A 23,210-nucleotide genomic window follows, 5' to 3' on the forward strand; every position below is an offset into this window, starting at 1 on the left:
GATCTTGGATCATCTGCAAGGCTCTTTCTTCCAGTCTTTAACTTCACTGTCTCTTCTTAACAGTAGAAAAGGAGTGAGTGAGTGAGTTGAGTTTTACGCCGCACTCAGTAATATTCCAGCTATATGGAGGCGGTCTGTAAATAATCCAGTCTGGACCAGACAATCCAGTGATTAACAGCATGAGCATCGATCTGCGCAATTGGGAACTGATGACATGTGTCAACCAAGTCAGCGATCCTGACCACCCGATCCCGTTAGTCTCCTCTTACGACAAGCATCGGTTACTGAAGGTTCATTCTAACCCGGACCTTCACGGGTAGTAGAATTAGGAAGAAGCATCTTCCCCTAAAGTTTTCACCATGTCTGTAATGGATGGCTTCACAACAGCAGTTATTATTATTATTATCATTATTATAGGATATTTATATAGCGCACATATCCACACACTAGTGCATGCTCAAGGCGCTGTTATTTTTCCCTTCGATCATTGGAAGTCAATCTCAACGGCTCATCGTATTATCAATCTCAACTCCCTGGGGAGTATACAACTCTTGCTGCCACAAGGCACAGTTACATCCATTTTCATCAACTGAGAAGAACTGCAGTATCTACTACAGTAACTGTAGTATGATCTCATCATATGGTGAGGGGCAGTAGGGTGGCCTAGTGCTTAGAGTGGCTGCTTCGTCATGCTGATGTTCTGGGTTCAATTCCCCACATGGGTACAATGTGTGAAGCCCATATCTAGTGTCCCATAGCTGTGGATAGCTGCAAAATTGCTGATGCAGCTTAAAGCAGCAGTTACTCACTCACTCTAGTGTCCCAAGCTGTATATATAGGCCTACCAAAGAAACCTTTCCTACTGTGCAGAAAAAAAAGTCCACATTAGTTGTGGAAATAGCAACATAAACATAATACCTCACTACTGAAACAGTAAAAACGGTAACTTTAAATCGCTAAAACTGGATAAAAAAACCCGAAGAGCCTGCAACTTCGATTTTGCGCATGCGCACATGGAAGACGAAATTTCAGTAGCGAGGTAATATGTTTATGTTGTTATTTCCTCAATTAATGTGGACTTTTCCGTGTTTTTCTGCACAGTGGGAAAGTTTTCTTGGGTAGGTCTGATATATATGGATATTTATATCGCGCCATAGTCGATCACATCTACATGCATGCTCAAAGCACTGTGATATTGCTGGAATATTGCTAAAAGCAGGGTAAAACTAAACCCATCCATTTATCTTGGTCGTGACTGATGGTGTCTTTATATAGAGGTGCCCATACATTACTGTGTGACATTGAGTTGGATAAGGTGATGGATGGTTGAACCAGAATGAGACATTGTAGCAAACATTAGAATCTGATTTGAAACCCTTGACATGCTTGCATATAGAGACTACTGTATAATGATCGTATTGATCAAGGAAATCCATTATGGATAGATGAATATAAATGGAAGGACTGATGCCAAAAGCTATGAACCTGAGGACAGACATGATGATTGATGTAAACACTAAAGGATCTGTTGTATCAGATGATTGCTTATATTACAGTCGTGCCCGATTTATCCGGACACTTGTGTTTTTCTTGAAATTGTCCGGATAAACGAATTTCTGGATATCTGAACCACGGTGCATATGTAAAAGGACATACAAAGAAACGAACATAATAGACCCCAGATGTAATCTTTATTGATAAGGCATCAACAAATAACAATGTGTAGCGGCCATAAAATGTCCGAGGCCCGTGCTGGGATTCGAACCGCGGACCTTCTAATCCGAAGTCGGATGCCTTGTCCACATGACCAAAGAGGTTAACCCCGTCAGCAAGCTGACAAGGTAAGGATGTCATCTGTGGGATGACTCCAGGCCCTGCTACAAATGCATACATAAAATCACATCTTGTCAAATAAAGCAGTCAAGTCAACAACACGTGCGAACATACCTGTACATGTATACCTGCGAACATACCTGTACATGCATCTGTCTGTCAAATGCTAGCAACCAATCACGAAACAGTTCTGATGTCATCCTCGCGTTCGCTTTGTTGCTGTACCTAACGTAAACTTCCGGACTACCAAAACAACAGGGACGTCTAGCCTTGCCAATCACAACTCAAAATTAACTCAGTGTCACCTTGCTAATTACAGGTAGTTAATCCTCTCGCACTTCAAAGACTGACAACTTCTTTTATGTTAGGGCACGCAAGGACACTCTGTAAAATGCGTGTGTAAACATGCTGACAGGTGCTCAGCCATCTGGATATACGAGAATAAAATCTATATTATTTAGCGTTTTGTATATGAAAATAACCGTCTGGTTACGGAAACTGGATTTCCAGATAAGTGAGTAATTTACAACATTGTGAATTCGTTTTGAGCAATTTTCGTTCGGAAGGCGAGTTTTCTGGATATCTGAGGTTCGAATAAATGGGGCACGACTGTACAGTATTTGACCTTGACTTACTAAACTGAGAGTCCACGACACGTCCAATAATCCATCCCAAGGGTCCTTACAGGAATGGTGCTGAAAGGTTATAATTACACAATGCCATTTTAGAAAGTGGTAAAATGTAACAAATGTTTTGTTTGTGATTACACTTTCTTAGTAAAGTACAGATTCTAGTACTTTTGTTGAGTCCCATCCAGGATTCGAACCCACACCCTCAGAGTCAGGCTCCTAATCGCCAGCACACAAAGTCAGCCACCTAACCTGCTCAGCCACTGCGACTTCCACGAAAATGGAAGTTGGACAAAAGGTAGTCTAGGGTGCAGACTTTGTGGTGGCGCGTGGTCCTGTGCTCAAAGCTCAGTCACAAATCGGTGAAGTTAAGCAGCGCCGAGCTCGGACAGTCCTTGGATGGGTGACCGTGTTTGGCAGCTTGACTTCTGAGAGTTTCTAGGACTTGAGTCCTGCCCCACACGAAGCACATGTGACACATGTGGTCTCACCTTAGGCAAGTGAGTTTGTTCAAAATTGTCTCTGTTCACCCAGCAGGAAAATGGGTACCCGGTGGAAAAAGTCATATGACTATAACCTTCTAGCGCGCCTAAGAGGCAGCTTGGGTTATCCGGGGTAATAATGTGCTGTGCCTTGATTGTTAGCGCTATGAGCATACCTAGTATGGAGTTTGGCGTTATATAAATGGACACATTATTATTATTATTACCCCACTTTGTGTCCCCTCAATTCGAATCCCAGATGGGATTCAACCCAACAAAGTACAAGAATCTGTACTTTACTAAGAAAGTGTAATCCCACATACAACATATGTTGCTGCAATGTTATGAAATGGTTTAGGACACAACTGTAAGATTTGATGTATTGGAAGCTGCTTCGTATATCTTTTCGGGACTTTGGTAAAATTGTTATTATTGTTTGGCTATTGTAACAAAATCCTCTTTTTCCTTGCGTCCAGTCTATACCTTTTTTGCATAGTGGGTGCATATTGCTGCCTCACTGGAAACCCAGGGACAATATTCAAGCAGGGATTGAAGTCTTTGGAAAAGGAGGTGAACATGGTATCAAAGATTACTGTTAACCTATTGTCGCTTTGGGTTGATACTTTTCAAGCATCATCTTGTGTGTTGAAACATGACCTTAATACTGCATATTGGTGTGTATAAAGGAAGTTTTTCGTACCTAGAATTAGATGGGTTTGGAACTGGTTGCCTTATGCCTAAAGGATCGGCATCCAGTGCCTCCAATCAATTATAATGAACATGGTATACTCATCTGCTGTAGTACTGTTGTTTTGAGCCTGATTTCAATGGTGTGATGCTAAAAATAACTGTCCAGTGAAATAGCAGTCATGTGCAAGAAACATTTTGTGCTAAGTTGCTGATTGGAAAGATGAAGAAACTGATATCACGATGGAAAGGAAGCTGTGGTGGCAATAACCCCATAGTATTTATGAAATAAATAATGATAAAACTGAGAATATGATATCTTTGTCATAACGAATGTCTTCTAGTCATTTTTATTTATCTCTAGTGGTCTTGGTCAAGTTTAATAATGATGATTCATATTTCATCATTCAATAATGCTTGCAATAATTGGTGATTTTTTACCAATAGGCATGAAGAAAAATTAGTGCATGTTAAGTATGATAGTCATTTTTAAGTATGATATTTTTTGCCAAATTTCCATTTCATTCTGTAGATATAATAAACACCACTCCAGAAATAACAATGTGTGAAACCATTTAATTCATTCTAGTGGTCCTCAAGAGGATCAGCTAGACTAGGGTGAGGCTGAACAGTGAAATAACTAGGTCCAGGGATTGTACAGTAGCCTGCATTACTGCCTCCAGATTACACCATGCTCGGTGGAAGAAGACAAGAGAATTACTATTATTGCTTGAATATTGCTGACTGAGACATAAAACAACATTCACCCATAAAACAACATTCAGTCTAAGTAAACTTAGGCTCAGTATTATTCGTTACACTGTGGAAGGTCGCGTCAGGTAGCGTCAGGTAACCTTTGAGCGACCTATGACCATCCAATCAAACATGAGATGGCCGAACCGATTTAACCAATCAGACAACGGCTACTATTTAGGGTTTGGCGGGACTTACAAAATGGATTTTCTCTTCCCCGGTCGCCAACACTGATCTCATAACAAATGAAAACCCGCATAAAACACAGATATATGACCTGCTGAATATACGCTTTTGGGTTTCTGTTGACATGGCTATCATTAGCTAATATTTCCGCAAGCTGACATCCTTGAATACTGACAAAACGCTATTCTCAGCGACTGTTTACTCACTCTTGTGGCGTGCTCCATGTGCATCACTTGGAAGCGATCGTACGGAAAATAGCATTCGGAATCGTACGGGTACAAAACTTTTTCGAGGTAAAAGTTCAAAAGGTATGTGCGAATGTCAACTTTCGCGATTTGGTAAGCTGTGTTCTGATTGGTCCATTGAAAAGGTTACCTGACGCGACCTTCCACAAGGTTTTGTTAGACTCAGTATAGCAGTGTAACGAATAATACTGAGCCCAAGTTTACTTAGACTGGAGTGTATCTCTACACATCAGTGGGACGTGCGATGGAATAACTGTATCCATACCTTGTGGCACCGTCTTCTGAGGAGTAATAACTCTTGCTTACATTGTTTCCCTGGGGACTGAAGCTGAATGGGACTCAATGGCTCTACAGGGTTTATTATCTAGAATCCCAAATAACAAATTGTGGCAGGCAAATTGACAAAAAATGCATCAATTTGTACAAAATTAGGATTTAAAAAAAAGTTATTTTTAATTTCAGAGATATCCTGATATTGGATTGAATATACAAGTGTACATGTAAGCCTGTGTCTCTTTATTGGTCATGTTATCAGTGATTTACAGTTTTCCCTGAAATAACAACACAATCTTTAAATCTTTGAACCTGAATTGGGTAATTCCAGACTTTAGCTCTAGACTTTAGACTGAATATCAGCCTCTGAGAATGTCTTGATAAATCACTATAGATGGGGAGATTGGTGTACTCATGATATTAGACACTTATTGGGTGCATTTTGAGGCATTTGGTCCTTGTGATTGCTGCAGTAATAGAGCTGAATACAACTATATTTGTTATGAAACATTCTTTCCAACAGCATTTTAGTGTACTGTGATGTCACTTGCATTGTGACGTCATAACTCAGTTATGATGTCATAGTGACGACGTCATAGTCCTAACTGCCAGTTCACCTGATGAAGGGACCTGGAATGGTCTCGAAACTTCGTGAGAGAAATTTAAAAGAAGTTTAATCCATAAAAATATCTTGGACAGCATTTTAGTGGTCATCAGGTTTTACAGGATGCAAAATATATTGCTCATCAATATTGTCACTTTTGATAAACAGTTGTCAAACTGGGTTAGAGTTGGTCTTCAGCAACCCATGCTTGTCGTAAGAGGTCGTCATATCCCAGTTGCGTAGCTCGATGCTCATTATGTTGATCACTGGATTGTGTAGTTCAGACTTTATTTACAGACCAAATATAGCTGGAATATTGCTGAGTGCCGTGTTACACAAAAAAAATATACAAAACAAACAAAATTGTTTGTCTAAACGTATGATTGATTGTAAGTCTGGTGATACAAGTTTCTTGGACAGAAAAATGATGTGAAAGCTAGAATAGGAATCCCATATTCAGTATGGAATAAAGAACTGGCTGCAATGAATGATATTTTCCTGTCAAATTCCTAGGCGAATGGACTATTTGACTCTTTTTATATTAACATTTTTATGGATGTCCTTATCTTAAGCTATAAGCTATGAAGTTATGCTTATGTTGTTGACTCCTTTCAAAACAGAATCGTCTTCCCTGTATGTATTATATCATTAATGTAAGTAGAGACCATTCCATCGGAGAAGCTGCTATTTTGGGGATACAGGGGGAGATAGGATGAGAGAGTGAGATCAGAGGGTGAGCGAGCGAATTTGTGCAACAACCCATGCTGACCTTGTTTTCATTGGCGAAACCGTGGGTGTATTTAAGTTTTAAATGCCACTGACAGAAACATTCTACATATTATATCAACTTGTAAATGATTTAATCTGGTCCAGGCAAACCAGTAATAAAGATCCATGTCACAAGATATTGTGAAATGTCATGTTTAAGATTATTGCTACAGATGTATGGTGCTAGCCCACTCTCACTCACTCACTCACTCACACTCACTCACTCACTCACTCTCACACACTCACTCACTCACTCACTCACTCCTCACTCACTCACTCACTCTCACACTCACTCACTCACTCACTCACTCCTCACTCACTCACTCACTCACTCACCCACTCACTCACCACTCCTCACTCACTCACTCACTCCACTCACTCACTCCACTCACTCACTCACTCACTCACATCTCACTCACTCCACCTCACTCACTCCTCTCTCACATACTCACTCACTCTCACACACTCACTCTCACTCACTCACTCCTCACACTCTCTCACTCACTCACTCACTCACTTCACATATCTCCACAAGCCTATTATGTATGTTGCCCAGTATGTTGCACCATACTGACAGTAAAATACAGTAACTGAGATCACTGATAGGTTTGTGTATCTGCCGTGCTCAGTTACAGGGTATAAACTTCACGTGTGCTTCCAGGGAATCACGAGAATGTGCATAAAGAATTAGGTCCCCTTTCATGATGCTTACAAGAAGACATAATTGTCTTGGTAATGAAACAATAAATGCCAGTTACTAATATTTAGAAATGTATAGCGGCAGCCGTACTGGCAGACCATGAGTGACTTCAGTAGGATGTTTCACTTTGTGAGACTCATTTAATAATTAATCATAATAAGTCATTTTCTATAGCGCACAGTCTCCAAACACCAAGTGATTGCTCGCGGCGCTTAATCAGAATCTGATTCTTATTACCCCGGATAACCCAAGCTGCCAGGCGCAAGAAGGTTATAGTCATATGACTTTATCCAACCGGGTACCCATTTTTTGCTGGGTGAACAGAGGCACTTTTGAACAAACTCACTTGCCTAAGGTGAGACCACATGTATCACATGTGCTTTGTTGTGGGGCAGGACTGAAGTCCTAGAAACTCTCAGGAGACAGGCGTCCAAACACTGGATTGTCAGGTCCAGACTCAGTTGTTTACAGACATCTGAGTGCAGTGTTAAACAACAAACAAACACAAAGTGAGGCAGGGGACATTTACATTTCGTGAATGACTAATTTTAATTTTCCAACACCTAGCAATATTCCAGCAATATCATGGCAGGCGACACCAAAAATGGGCTTCCAACATTGTAGCCATGTTGAGAATCAAACCCAGGTCTTCGGCATGATGAGTGAACGCTTTAACCACTAGGCTACCTCACCACCCATGGAGAATAATTACATCAGTTAAAAACACATTAGTTAATTAGAAGCAGTGTTATTAAAATTATATCTTTCCAGTGCTGTTTACCACACGACTAAGGGTTGTGTCAGGACAAACATCTGAGCTCTAGGAGCATCTCTTACGAGATTTATCTGAATGTGTTTTGTGATCGCGCAGCCGAGAAAAGGCAGGACATTTTGAACATCAGTTATCTGCTGAACGACTGATTCCACACGCTAATCTATCTCTCATTTCATGGGAGAACATATAAAACAGAAGAGACCATCCATAGCCTGCGAGAAGTAGAGTCAGACGGTTTTAACTATATATTAGACATTCCAGGAGCTTCTTTTGATCATTTTTCAGGTTTAAGTGAAGAATTTTATCAAATTATTTTTGAAAGCCAAGTCTCGAATTGAAGTTGCTTTTATTAAACTATTTCCGTAAAGCTCAAGAAAACTGCTTTGTTGGTGGCTGATGTATAAAAGTGAGGTATGTGTTAGGCAATCCAGAGTTTATGTAAGGTTCTGATGATCGGATTCCAATATTGTTTGTTTGTTTGTTTGTTTGTTTAATGCTGCTCTCATGATCAGCAGTGTTTCAGCTATATGTTGGCAGTCTGTAGATAATCAAGTCTGGACCAGACAAGTCTGTGATCAACAGCACAAGCATCGATCATTGGGATATGATGACATGTGTCAACTTAGTCACTCACTCACTCACTCACTCACTCACTCACTCACTCACTCACTCACTCACTCACTCACTCACTCACTCACTCACTCACTCACTCACTCACTCACTCACCCACCCACCCACCCACCCACCCACTCACCCACCCACCCACCCACCCACCCACTCCACTCACTCACTCACCCACTCACACCCACCCACCCACTCACTCACTCACTCACTCACTCACACACTCACTCACTCACTCACTCACTCACTCATTAATTGTAACCAATAATTCCAATAGTGTTAGAAGTTTCACATACGCCGTGTCTCATATCAATAAACATACTAGATACAGGAAATGATACTATAGACCGTGAACAAAACACAAGTCTTCAATAAATAAAACAAATGTGAGTGGTCTTTGTTTGTATTCACTGAACTTAATCTTAATTAAAGTTGGATTAGTATAGAGTCACATTTTTTACTACAGCCAGTAGTTGCATTCATTTGGAAGCAAGTTAATTTCAAGATTTTAGTTAGCATCATTATTACTTTGAACCGTTTGTGAATGATCTTTTCAATGTTCCATACGACCAGGCTTAAAATGAGTGAGTGAGTGAGTTTAGTTTTACGCCGCACTCAGCAATATTCCAGCTATATGGTGGCGGCCTGTAAATAATCGAGTCAGGACCAGACAATCCAGGGATCAACGTTAAACCTGAATGACTAATTCTTACATAATTATGTAGATTTGACATAATGTTTCACAGTAGACAGTAAGGTAATGCTAGCCAGAGTAATTATCAGATTAAGTCATCACAGAAACCCATAAATAAGTTTTGAACATCGCTAGAGCCTTCAACCAGGCAAGGATACGTAGGTAGGCGTATTGTTTATTGGGTCAAGCTTTCTCCCTGCCACGAGTTGCAGTGATCAAAGATCTGATTTTCTGGTAGACCATTTATGCATCTCACCATCATAAAAAAAAAATCAATGTAATGTGACAGTCAAATTTGTGCTATAAAATGTCTTGGCGTGAAATGGCTGTGATAGAAAACATTCGCTCATAAGTAGTGACACTAATTTTACAAAGTACCACTTTGTTGTGTTCTTTAGACAGTCTGCAAGCTAGCTGTCAAACGTTTGCAATTAGGAAGCCAGGGGAAAAGCATTCTGGGTGCAAAGCAAACCAAATGGCTCCATGAGGAGAAGACTTGGCAAGTTTAAGAATAGTGAAAGTTGTAAGTCGTAGTAAAAAGTGCTTCATGTAAATGACAAACTGAGCTGAAAATAATTGTCCACAAGTTCGATTTTTCTCATGGTGTCTGACTAAATGACACGTTTCTTTTTACGGATAACAAGTTCTTTGTATTTTTTTGTTATTGCTAAAAATTCTTGTCTTCATGTTCCTCTACCTTGAAGTTGCCATCAAAGATTTCATTTTTCCTATTTCTGAAAAATACTGGATGTCCTGCTACACATGCAAGTGAGACTTAAACGAAGTGATGCTCTATGACAGCAGCCTGTAAACATTCATGTCTAGGCCAGGCAATCCAGTGATTAAATGCCTAATGCCTTCAGTACTTAGTCAAACATACCATATTATGTTCGTGATTACTCTTTCTTAAGAAAGTATAAATTCTAATACATTTGGGGCATTGAGACGCATCCGGGATTCGAACCCTGTCTGTCAGAGTGAGGTACAAAACTGCCAGCACATAAAATCAGTGATCTAACCCACTCAGCCACCACAACGAAAATTGAAAGCCTGACAGAAAGAGTAATCCTTATGATAGTTACTTTTAGACTGCTATAATACAGATAAATATTTGTATACATCTGAGGCACATTTCTTGAATCCATGGCGGACATCATTCCAGTCAGTCAGTCATGTGATGTTGGTATGTTCCTCTCCTGGGGACGTCTGTCGGCTATCTTTATCTTCGTCCTGCATGAAACTTTCCTGTTTGTATGAAGTGTATAGTGTGACTCAAGTGCTTCCTAATGTTCCAGGCATTTCCATTTATATGTTAGCCATATAGGCACTTTACTATGAGGGTAGGTACTGTTAGTCAGCATGTAGACAGCAGGGGTGGAAATAACCCATTGCCCGACGTCTGAGTCCAGTGTTTTTTTCTGTCGGGCAAGCAAATTTGTATATCACGCTGTACCGGTGTCCAGTTGACTTTCCAATGTTAATAATGTTGTTTATTTTAAAAAATCAACAAGAAAACAGCCGGTATAGTGGAAAACTTATCAGGGCAAGTGATTTTACATGTGCCACTGTACCGGAGTACACTAGCAGTTTTAAAGTTATTTCCACCCCTGAGACACCTAAAAAACAACAGTTAAGTTTAGCATCATATTTATTAGGTTTAGTACACACTGAAGAAATCTGCATGAAATTTGCTTCTGGTCTCTTAAAAGGATGTGTTATTATTGCAAATAGTCTACGAGCAGGTAAGCAGAGACTGATATTTGCATCTATGCAAGATTATTGTTAACAATATTGCAAGATTATTGTTAACAATATTGCAAGATTATTGTTAACAATATTGCAAGATTATTGTTAACAATATTGCAAGATTATTGTTAACAATGTTGCAAGATTATTGTTAACAATATTGCAAGATTATTGTTAACAATATTGCAAGATTATTGTTAACAATATTGCAAGATTATGGTTAAAAATATTGCAAGATTATTGTTAACAATATTGGAAAATTACTGTAATTATGTTGCAAGATTGCTGTTAAGTTGTAAGAGTATTATTGACTGTGGGGGTTATTGTTAACTATGTTGCAAGATAATTGTTGCATGTTCACTGTCAACTATGTTGTGAGATTACTGTTGCACAGTTTGAACAGTGAGCATCTCTATGATCTCTTTCCCTATATGGAATTTGAAATAAACCAACCCATTATTTTTACAAATTTCAATGACTGGGGTAGTTTCTTAATTTGAGGTAAAGACATTAAAGAGTATCTGATGTATGCTATATTGTATTTCATCATTACGGATTGTATAATGAACAACTGACTTCCGATATTTCTGATTTGAGTAAAAACATAACAAAACAGGGTCTTGTCAAGTGACCTAGATTTGTAAAAAATGGGACCATTTTTGGCCACCACATCAGGGCACATCATATTCTACATACAATAAGCTTGTAGTAGTAGGTGACTAGCGGGATCGAGTTGTCAGGCTCACTGACTTGGTTGACACATGTCATCATATACCAATTGCGTAGATAGATGCTCATGATGTTGATCCCCGAATTGTCCGGTCCAGACTAGATTATTTACAGACTGCTGCCATATAGCTTGAATATATTAAGGATGTGGTTTTGTTGCTTTTATTTCACGGCCTGGTAGCTTCCCAAATTTAGACTCCTATAGAATGACTGACTGAGTTTGGTTTTACGCCGCTTTTAGCAATATTCTAGCAACATCACCGCAGGGGACCAGAAATGGGCTTCACACATATACCGATGTGGGGATTATAAATCCGGGTCTTCGGCGTGATGAGCCAACACTCTAACCACTAGGCTACCCCGCCGCCCCCGACTCCTATAGATATGATAGGGGTATTGGCTACTGGGGTGAGTGACTGAGTAGGGTTTTAGGATCAGCAAAATTGTGTCAAGGATGCCTGAAATACGCTACATACTTTGCACCTATGTTGGGAGTTGAACCCTGGTCTCTGGTGTGAGGGGAGGTGGTGGGATAGCCTTGTGGTTAAAGCTTTCGCTTTACATGAGACATGAGTTTGTTTCCCCACATGGGTACAATGTGTGAAACTCATTTCTGGTGTGCCCCGCCGTGATATTGCTGGAATATTGCTAAAAGCGGTTTAAAACTAAACTCACTCACTCACTTTGGTGTGATGAACACACCATTAGGCTGTCGTACTGCCACCAATTACCAAATTTGACACTATATATAGTAAGGTACAAGATGAAGGTAGGAGGGTGCTGATTTCAACTATTGCCGATTTTCACTGTCACCAGATGACAGCAGCAAATTCTCCCTCAAATTCTGATTGGCTAATATTTATGATGAGGTGTCATGTGATCTCAAAGGATGATTCAGTCAGAAAAAGTCTAATTGGAAATATCCTTTTTTAGACAGATAGTTAGACTTGCCTGTACATCTCATCTAGAGTTTTTTAAAAATATCAAATTATAGATATTCCTGAGTATGGAGAACAGCTAGCAAATGTGATATGGCTTGAATATTGTTGGTGTGAAATATTCACACTCTAAATAGATACTTTGTCCTGGAATACATAGCCATACAGAAAATAAATAAAAAACATATTGACTCATTTATATTTGTACAGCAACATTTATTGTACTTGGTCACAGTTTCTAATTCAAGCAGCCAAACACAATAATACAATTTCATAAGGCCTTTTTTGTTTAATTACATGGTTTACCAATTTTTAATTTTTTAAATTAGGTTGGTAGGGTAAGAAAAAAGGGGAATATGGAGATGTATTTTCACACTTGAGTATATCATATAAGCCAGGTGCTGCATGCCAGCTGAGCAGCCTGTGGCATTACCTTTCTCTCTGTTCCACTGTATCAGGAAATATTTGAAAGGTATAATTTGCTAAAAAAATTATTTCTTTCTTTGTTATCAGATCGGCTGCATATAATGGCAAAAAAAAATATGTAAAAGGTTTTTTTCCCCCGCTTCCTTCACATTTCGGGTCAGTGGATCCGTAAACCAAGTAATAAAAAAAGACCTAATGCATCATTCAATTTGTGTGTCATGGCTATTTTTCTATGTGATTATATTAAGTAAATTAATACATAGCTATACAGAAAATAAAATTAAATATTGACTCATTTATACTTATACAGCTACATTTTCCTGTACTCGTCACAGATTCTAATTCAAGCAGCCAAATACAAAAATACAATTTCATAATGCGTCATTCAGCTTCTGTGTCATGGCTATTTTGCCATGTGGTCATATTGGGTTAAAGTGTTTTTCTGTGAGATGGATGGGTTATCTTGGTACTTTTATCCCTGATACAATGACGTAAACAACAACTTGCGGATGAAAGGACACGTTCTCAGTATATTACACCAGCCACGAGAATTGTATTACGATTTATTATTGTAATTTGTCCCGCCTATGGGTGGTACGCCCTGACAACGACAACCGTTATGATGAAAAAGTGCAGCCAAACAGGCTGCTGGAGAAATATTTGAAGTTGAGATGACACACGTCAATTTTGTGCCCGAGTTATTAGATTTCGCGTTCACTTGTATGGTAATCAAATTGTGCAAGGGAAATAGAAAGGGAGCACTTGCTTTCATTTTAGGTTGTGAGTGTTTGTAGCCTTCAGGCTTTGATATTTACTTGCGGAGCAAAAACAAGCCTTTCTATTTTGCCTTTGAAATGAGTGAAGAAAAGATCCCACGTTTTAAGACCACACGTTAGATGCCCGGTATAATGTCACTGAAAGTAGAGGTTTTATTTTGTGTAAAATGTAAACTACTGTCATTGAAAGTATGTATTTTATTAATGTATGTTCAAGAATCGTCTTTATAGATCTGATACATGTGGTCTTACCTTAGGCAAGTGAGTTTGTTAAAAAATTGCCTGTGTTCACCCAGCAGAAAATGGGTACCCGGTGAAATAAGTCATGAGACTATTAACCTTCTAGAGCCTAACAGGCAGCTTGGGTTATCCGGGGTAATTAAAAATTATCAGGTTGTGTGCTTTGAGCAGGATATCTAGCCTGGAAAAGGCACGTTATAAATATTCTCATTATTATTATTACTATATAGCTCACTTGAATTTTGATGTTTTATGTACTTGAGATTTTTCTTTGTACCTCTTTTGAATGTGTGTGTGTGTGTGTGTGTGTGTGTGTGTGTGTGTGCGTGTGCGTGTGTGTGTGTGTGTGTGTGTGTGTGTGTGTGTGATGTGCTTTACATACTTCCATCCATCTTTTGTGTCGGTTATTGCATTTTTAACATCTCCTGGCAAACATCCTGCTTACGTCTTGGTTTACATTTGTAGAATGATTTTAGATATCTTAACTCCCCCCTTCCATTTGTTGAGTATGAATGTAACAAGATAAGGTGCTCAGGAATACCTTGCCATGATAATACCAGATGTTATATTCAAGTAACATTCTAATGACAAAATTGTCAATCTCAGGAGAAGAAGTGGTAGGCAAAATTCAAATGTTTTTCCGCTGTATATAAAACAGGGATGAGGCTATGAGTAGACTCTGCTTAGATATAGCCAGGGGCTTAGTTGTGGATAAGACACATGTTTAATTCATGTAATTTTTTTGTTCCAGTTTCGGAAGGAGAAATCAGGCAATGGTGAGTATAGCGTTTCCTATCTTGATCGTAATCAAACACTGTGCCTGGACAGCTGGTGGTTAGACGAGAAGCAGACCCATTTTCTGATATGAATTTTAGAAATAAATTGAAAAAATATGACTCCCAAAGTATAAAACCACTGGAAACCACTTCCTTTTATATTTTGGGGATTGATGGTTGAAGTAATTGTTATGATGCTGCATTTTGTTTGCTTGTTTTAAGATATTGTATAAGGCCAGACCAATTTTATTTCTTGTTTTATGGATCCACCAGTTGTACTTTTTCAAGAATAAGAAAAAAATAAAAGTTAATTTTCCCAGCTCAAAAAATATGTTCCTGGGTTTATTTGTTAAGTATCAAAATTATGTATATTCAGAGACTAAGTGTTAGTCTACTTACTGTGCTGATTTGGCGTAAATGAAGCCAGTGTTTGAATGGTATTTGGAAGCCATTCAAATATCAGGGAAAATATATGGATGTCAACTTCTTAGTGAATAAACACAAAGTTTTGCAGCATATTTTTTCATCAGGTAAGACAATACTCAGAGATGTGTTCCATGTAGTAAAGAAGTTGCCATACATAAACTTTCCCTGTTAACTGATGCAAGTATAAAGTCTTCAAGCAGCGTTAGAAGTGATTCACATAAAAGGTGGAATTTATGGATGTCATCTTATGTATTATGAGGAAAACAATGTTTCAGAGTACTTTTTCATCAGGTGATGTGGGAGATTCTTGAACCTGTTGGAAAATCTAGACTTGCCTCATTTAACAGGGAAAATTTATGGCAACTTCTTTGTTTTGAGGAACACATGACTTTGGCCTTATTTTATTCATGTAGTTGCTTGTTTCTCTCAAATTGTGTATTTTCTATCTCCAAGCCAATAACATGTCTTTTCCTGAACTTTTCATCAGAATTTTCAGGCTGCTTAAAGACAAGTCAGAGTTTAGGAGTTGAGCTGGTAATAGGAATTAATTTTAAATTTTAACCACAGATTGAGCTTTTTTTTAAAAAATTCTGATTTCTTGCTATGGTTGTGAATTGTTTTGTTTTCAAGCATGAAAGAGTGACACCAGCAAGCTTAACGAATCACACCAAGAATCCGTCTTTTACATCACCTCTGCTATTACCAGCAACACTTAAACCTTGTTTCACCTCTTAAAACATTTTGTTGGATAGGAAATATTTTCTTTACAAGATTTAATGACGAATATTTAAGGGATTAATTTAGATACAAATATGCATTTACTGTTTCGCTCACTAAATCCATCTTTTACATAAATTCTGCCCTGGAGCAATGCTGCAGCCGTAGCGTGAGACGCGGATTATTAAGGGACGCACCATTTGATATTGATGGGAAGGGATGAGACAGGATTTTGTTTGAGAGAGGATATTTTTTCAGTCACTGCTTAGAAACACGCAATTATATTCTATGAAAAGAGAGGCAGCTTGACTTAACATATAATTCACAAGACATAACGTCTGGATGTAGGCAGGACATCTCATGTTGTATAAACATTTTTTATTTTTTTATTCAGAAAAGCTAATTTTTTACATTTTTGTGGTAAGATATTCCAGGCAGCCCATAACCCTCACTAATTATAACATTTAGATATTGCAGGGAAATGGGTTATGATGGAGATTAGTCACATCTCATAGTGGGGAAGTTGTGGTAACTAAGTAGTAGGGCTATGTATTGACAAATAAATTGTATTGCAATATATTGCGATTCAGGTGCCCATATTGCGATATGTACATGTATTGTGATATATTGGGAACTTAAGTGTTCGACAGTGAGTGACACTTATTGTGTACATCACTCCTATTTTCTTCATCATAAGTCCCTACACATATATGTTATGGTTCTGAGCCCCATTCCTCAAAGCGATCGTGAGCTAATGCACCACCTGTCAATGAAGTCTATGTTAAAGTATATGGAGTTCGATTACCTTAGTGCTACGATTGCTTTGAGGAACATAACAGCAGTCTCAAAATTAGGTCGCATTCATGGATTCTATTTTCCTATTTAAAGAATTATTGTATTACAGTATGCCGTTTTGTCATTGAACAACGAAGGAAATCATTTGTTCAGAATGACAGTATGTGTAGATTTTAATTTAAACCATAAAGATAATGAATTTTTTTAATAGATGCTCTTACCCAATATACCGGTTCTCATAAAAATATATTGCAATACATATCGTTTGAAAAGCGTATTGCGATATACCGGTATACTGGTAGTACCGTGCAATCCTACTTAGTAGTAGAAAAATTTGGTAGTCAGGCTGATGTACAACGTCAGGCTACAATCTGAGAATGCCAGAATAACCAGTCACAAGTCTGCAGAGATAGATTCCGTGGGGCCTAAAAGGATAAACAGCACTGAAAACCTTTAACAGATTACCAAAAAACGAAAACCAAAATACCGAAAAACAGCATTGATACCATGTGTTTGAACAAGAGTGAACATGACTGTCCCCTATGGTAGTCCAGCACTCACAAATCATAATCTTGCAGACACTATTGCTAAACCAATAAGATGCTAATGGTTTATTCTTGACTCAGGACTGGTTCATAGTGTAGAGGGCGATGGGGTAGGCTAGTGGTTAAAGCGTTCGCTCGTCAAGCCGAAGACCCGGGTTCGATTCCGCACATGGGTACAATGTGTGAAGCCCATTTCTGGTGTCCCCCGCCGTGATATTGCTGGAATATTGCTAAAAGCAGCATAAAACTGAACTGACTGACTCACTCACTCATAGTGTGGATCACTGGCCTAATATTTATATATTAAACAGTTACCCCAATTCTGTTTTCAGTCATGGCAATCTTTTATCATCTCTTTTTCAGACCCTGAATTATAGACTTAAGGTTTCATTAATACTCAAAGGATATTTTTGATCAAACATGCAGAAGAATGCACTAAGAATGTTAACGTTCCACAATGTGGAATGTCTAGAATATTGCTGAAACTCTCATGATCACTGATTCCTGTGATACAACTGTCGTACTGCTCAAAGTAACATGAAAACCCAACTCACTCACTTATGCTGACTGTGAGTTTAGTTTTCGCAGCTTTTAGCAATATTCCAGCAATATCACGACAGGGGACACCAGAAATGGGCTTAACACATTGTGCCCATGTGGGGAATCGAACCGGGTCTTGGAGTGACGAGCCAGCGCTTTAACCACTAGGCTACCCACCGCCCCACTCACTTATGGGAAAGATAGGCAGCAAATGTTAGCAAATATGCATCATAATTATCGATGGAGTTTACCCAAATTAGTTTGTTTGTTGTTTAACGCCACACTCAGCAATATCCATGGCATATAGCAGGTTGTAAATAATCAAGTCTGGACCAGACAATGCAGTGATCAACTGCAGTAGCATCAGTCTACGCAATTGGAAACCGATGACGTGTGTCAACCAAGTCAGTGAGCCTGACCACCCGATCCGGTTAGTCACCTCTTGCGACAAGCATGGGTTACTGAAGATCAGTTCTAACCCTCCCTGATCCACCCCGGTTCAGTTGGAGGAGTGAGTGAGTGAGTTTAGTTTTACGCTGCTTTTAGCAAGATTCCAGCACTATCACGGCAGGGGACACCAGAAATGGGCTTTACATCAGTTGGCGGAGATGGTAGAAGTTGTTTAGTAACTGTTTACGGGTAACCAAAAGTAGTCCCTCATAGGGAACTTTATTTGCATTTTTATCGGATGCCAAGTTCATCAGATTGGTGTATTGCATCTGAATCTCTAACCATTACATGATACTAAAGACACAATGTCAGCCACAAAAACACAATTTTTCAAATAAATGCTTTGGTTAAGAAACAACATTATAAGTAGCATATTTGATCATTAATATATTTGTAACACTTGATTTCCCCTCTCTTGAATCAAAGAAGGTTTTAGGATCGGCCTAAGCAGGTTTATTCTGTACAAGAGATGGGCTTGAGGGCTGCTGTGCACATTGATTTTGCACTCACAAGCAAAAACAAGATTAAGCCAGGCAGTTCTCTCCTGCTGCCCTGCAAAACACCAGTGGACAAAGCATCCATGTTAACCTTTAGTTTGTCATTGCCTCTTTTTAAATATTCTGTAATCAGACTGTTAATAATTAAAGGGCGGTGGGGCAGCCTAGTGGTTAAAGCGTTGGCTCGTCACGCCGAAGACCGGGGTTCGAATCCCCACATGGGTACAATGTGTGAAGCCCATTTCTGGTGTCCCCCGCCGTGATGTTGCTGGAATATTGCTAAAAGCGGCGTAAAACCAAACTCAGTCAGTCAGTCAGTTAATAATCAAATGTTTGATTTTGTATCATAAAGATGGGCTGAACCTGGTTTTAATTCCGTCTTGATAATAATTTGAAGTCAAATTACAGTAAACTACAACTATAATGAACTCAAAAGGAGGACCAACTTTACTTGATTTTCTCAGTCAGTGTTCTATAAACATGTTCGTTATAAAGATATTTTACTGTGATCAACAATTACTATTTGTTACTATTTTATTCATACCGTGTTTACAACACCCGTGCCTAAATATCAGTATATCCCTTGCTCTCGCTCAGGAAACATTTAGGCACTCGTTTCGTAAACATAGTATGACATGGACATTCATATAATATCCTCTATGTATTACTTTGGTGATCTAAACATAATAGCATGGTTTTCTTACACCATGCTTTCAGTAAGGAATGAAGAGCGAGTGAGTGAGTTTAGTTTCATGCAATACTCCAGCAACATCACAGCTGGGGACACCAGAAATGGGCTTCACATATTGTACCTATGTGAGGAATCAAACTCATTATACAATTAGGGAATAGAACCTGGGTCTTCAGCATGAAGAGCGAACACTTTAACCACAAGGCTACCCCACGGCCCTCAGGCGTTATGGGGTGAGTGAGTGAGTTTTACAAACATTCCAGCAATATCACGGCAGGCGACACCAGAAATGGGCTTCACTTATTGTACATTTAGGGAATAGAACCTGGGTCTTTGGCATGAAGAGCGAACACTTTAACCATTAAGCTACGCCACCGCCCTCAGGTGTTATGGGGCGAGTGAGTGAGTTTTTACTCAACATTCCAGCAATTGCACTAGCACAGCCTATGTCTGTGAAAACAAGTATCAAGTATAAAATATACCGATATTAGTCATCATGAAGATCAGGGTTAGAATTGGTATTTGGTAACCCATGCTTGTCGTAAGAAGCGATTAATGGGATCGGGTGGTCGGATGACTTGCTTGACCGATGTCATCATATCCCAATTGCGCAGATCGATGCTCATGCTGTTGATCACTGGATTATCTGGTCTAGAGACGATTATTTACAGATGCCGCCATATAGCTGGAATATTGCTGAGTGCGGCGTAAAATTAAACTCACCCACTCATTCATATTTTTTATTTATCTCTTTACTTTCTGTTGCTCCCTCACACCAGGTAATTGCAGTCACATCACATAATTGTGCGATTATCAGTAGGGGTGAAGTGGTATACTGCGGTATTAGTAGAACCGTGGTAGTTTGACTTTGGTATACCGTAATGCAGTCCAAAAAATCAGTATTTTCAGTTACTGTGCCGTGATTTTATCAACCTATTTAAACCTTTTATAAAATGTCTAGAAATCGAATCATTTTGTCAAAATCTATGCATTTCTTTGCTAGATGGCTGCTATTTTTTCAGAAGTAAGTTCTCATATACGAAGCGATAAAGGGACCAAACCAAAGGCTTTGTATCGCAATATGTATCGTACCCTGGTAAGAAGGAGTGTACCATTTTGCCCCTAATTATCAGCAGAGCAAGGTGATAGCAGTTCCGACGAAGTTATTAATAACCAAAAATATCCAAACTACTGAGCAAGGCCCAAATTTTAATGACTTGTGACATCCCCTCCACAGGATGCTCTAGAGCCACCTAATACAATTTCCTGGAATTTAAATACCTCATATGATCAATTTCAGCTTTTGAAATATATGCTATAGATTTTTCTATGGAAAATGCTCATTCATTGATACTGCTTTTAACCCCATATCTTGATGGCATGTTTAATGTAGGACCAAAGTGCGCTCAACAATGATTTGAATCACTTGAATGAGGTGATTAATCTATAGCTGCAAGGTCCTATGGACATATCAGATATTTTCAAATATTGACACAGAATTACTCTAATCTAAGGTTACAAGAAGTAAATTTTAACTTTGGCCAATTGTTTAACTTGAAATTAGTATCCATGGTTACCAGTGTCACCTGATCATGCTTTCATGTTTATAACAGAACAAGGAAGATGTGCATAATTCTCCTATTTGCTGAATTTCAAATCTGATAATACTATTTGCATGAAACTAGATAGATTATTTATTACTTCTGAGTAAATGTCAAGTTTGGTATGACGTCTTTCACTATCGCAATGAAATCATGAAAAGGTCAGGAAAATTTATATTTACCATATGGGATTGAACCATTCTATTTCCAACTAAATTGTCAGTATTTGGTTGACAAAAATATCTTGAATTTCTGAAAGAGGCAAATGTTTTGCAGAGTGGCTATTGCTGAGTCAGTAATAACATTAGATGTAATGTTGGGAAGATAAATTGTCTTGGTGCATGGATTGTTTTAGCTTTCTGTCAGAAAATTACAGTCAGAAAGGGTTTTACATAATGCAGAAATCTGTGTCCCACCCACACAAGTGTAAAAAAGTGAAGGCAGAAAAGAACCCAATATTGTAATCCCAAGGACATAATAAACTGAACATCATTGAAAACGCACCACCTGTAAATTTTGTTATATGGTAATAGGATTGTTTTGAGAGTGAAAATGAACGTTGGAAATGTTGTTAATAACACAAAAGACAAAAGACAATAAATAATGCTGTACAGTAAAGAATGGATTGCCCGAACACATCCTGGAACACATCACATGACAACAACAAAATTCATGCACCACACACACGAAAAGCACAAATTGCATGCGTAAAACATGCTGATTAGGGGTATAAATGATTGTTGGCAAATAAACGTTCTCATTTCAGCTGTACCTCCGCAAGTAAAGGTTATTTTGCAATGCCAAGATTGTCACCAGAGGAATGAGAACGGGCGTTGGGCATGTTGCAGGTTGGCACATCAAGCAGGATTATTGCCAGACGATTTGGTTGCCATCATTCCACAATCATAAGACTTGCCAACAGGTACCAACAAACAGGAACCACTAGGGACCGCCAACGTCCTGGCCAGGCATGTGTTACCACCCCTCGCCAAGATCGAGACATTGTTCGGTGCCATATTCGGGATTGTACGTTGCCGGCTGCCAGAACCGCCAATGCTGTCCAAGGCCGACGTGGTTTGATCAGTGCTTCCACCGTCCGACGCCGTCTCCGTGCAGGAGGATTACGGTGTCAACGCCCTTATGTTGGACCCATTCTGACTGATAGACATCGCCGTGAACGCCGACGATGGGCTGAACAGCATCGTTGGTGGTTGTTACGATGTTGGCATGGTGTTGTGTTCTCCGAAATGCTGACGGGCGTCTACGGGTATGGCGTTGACGGGGAGAACATTACCATCAGGACTGTGTTGTGCAAACAGATCGGTGGGGTGGAGGCAGCATTGTGGTGTGTGGGGGGATCAGTTATCATCACAAAACCGCTCTGGTAGTTTAGTCGTGGCAGAGTGAATGCCCTTTACTACCGTGACACCATTCTTCAGAACAACGTCGTTCCCTTCTTTAACCAACATCAAGATCTGCACACATTCCAGCAGGACAATGCTCGAGCGCACACTGCACGTGTTGCAACACAGTTTCTGGCAAACAACAACATTCCTCTACTTCCATGGCCTGCATTGTCACCAGATTTGTCTCCCATTGAACACTTGTGGGATTACATCAGCCAACGCCTCTCACGTCACCCACAGATCAACAACCTTGGGGAACTTGAGAATGCCTTGCAACAAGAGTGGAATGCATTGCCTCAAACATTATTCAGAGACTTATCAGTTCAATGAGGAAACGTTGCACAGCTTGTGTTGCTGCTAACGGTGTTCCAATTTGACTCCATCTTTCTGTCATGGTCAGCTGAATTAAAACTTCACTGTTTTGCTGGATTGGTTCTTGTGTCTTTTCTTTACCAATCATTGGACTACAATAGCATGTAAAATTTACACCGATTGCTCATTTATGCTCTTGGAAATCCAAACTAATACAGGTGGTGTGTTTTCAATGATGTTCAGTATATTTGTTACACTAAATTCTTGACAAGAGTGAGTGAGTGTGTGAGTATGGTTTTACAAGCTTTTATCAATAGTCCAGCAATATCATGGCGAGGGACACCAGAAA

General features: G+C 39.2%; 1 protein-coding gene across 1 annotated transcript in view; it reads left to right on the forward strand.

The window, feature by feature from the left end:
* The window catches only part of LOC124269745 (neuronal calcium sensor 1), a 135,807-nt gene that overhangs the window by 28,879 nt on the left and 83,718 nt on the right, over positions 1-23,210 (forward strand). Inside the window, exon 2 of the mRNA XM_046704773.1 lies at positions 14,857-14,881. Within this exon, the coding sequence (XP_046560729.1) occupies positions 14,857-14,881 (25 nt within the window). The remainder of the gene's footprint in view (positions 1-14,856; positions 14,882-23,210) is intronic.

Source organism: Haliotis rubra, unplaced genomic scaffold, assembly GCF_003918875.1.
Source record: "Haliotis rubra isolate DU_JTF1 unplaced genomic scaffold, ASM391887v1 Scf147, whole genome shotgun sequence".
Taxonomy (NCBI): Eukaryota; Metazoa; Mollusca; class Gastropoda; order Lepetellida; family Haliotidae; genus Haliotis; species Haliotis rubra.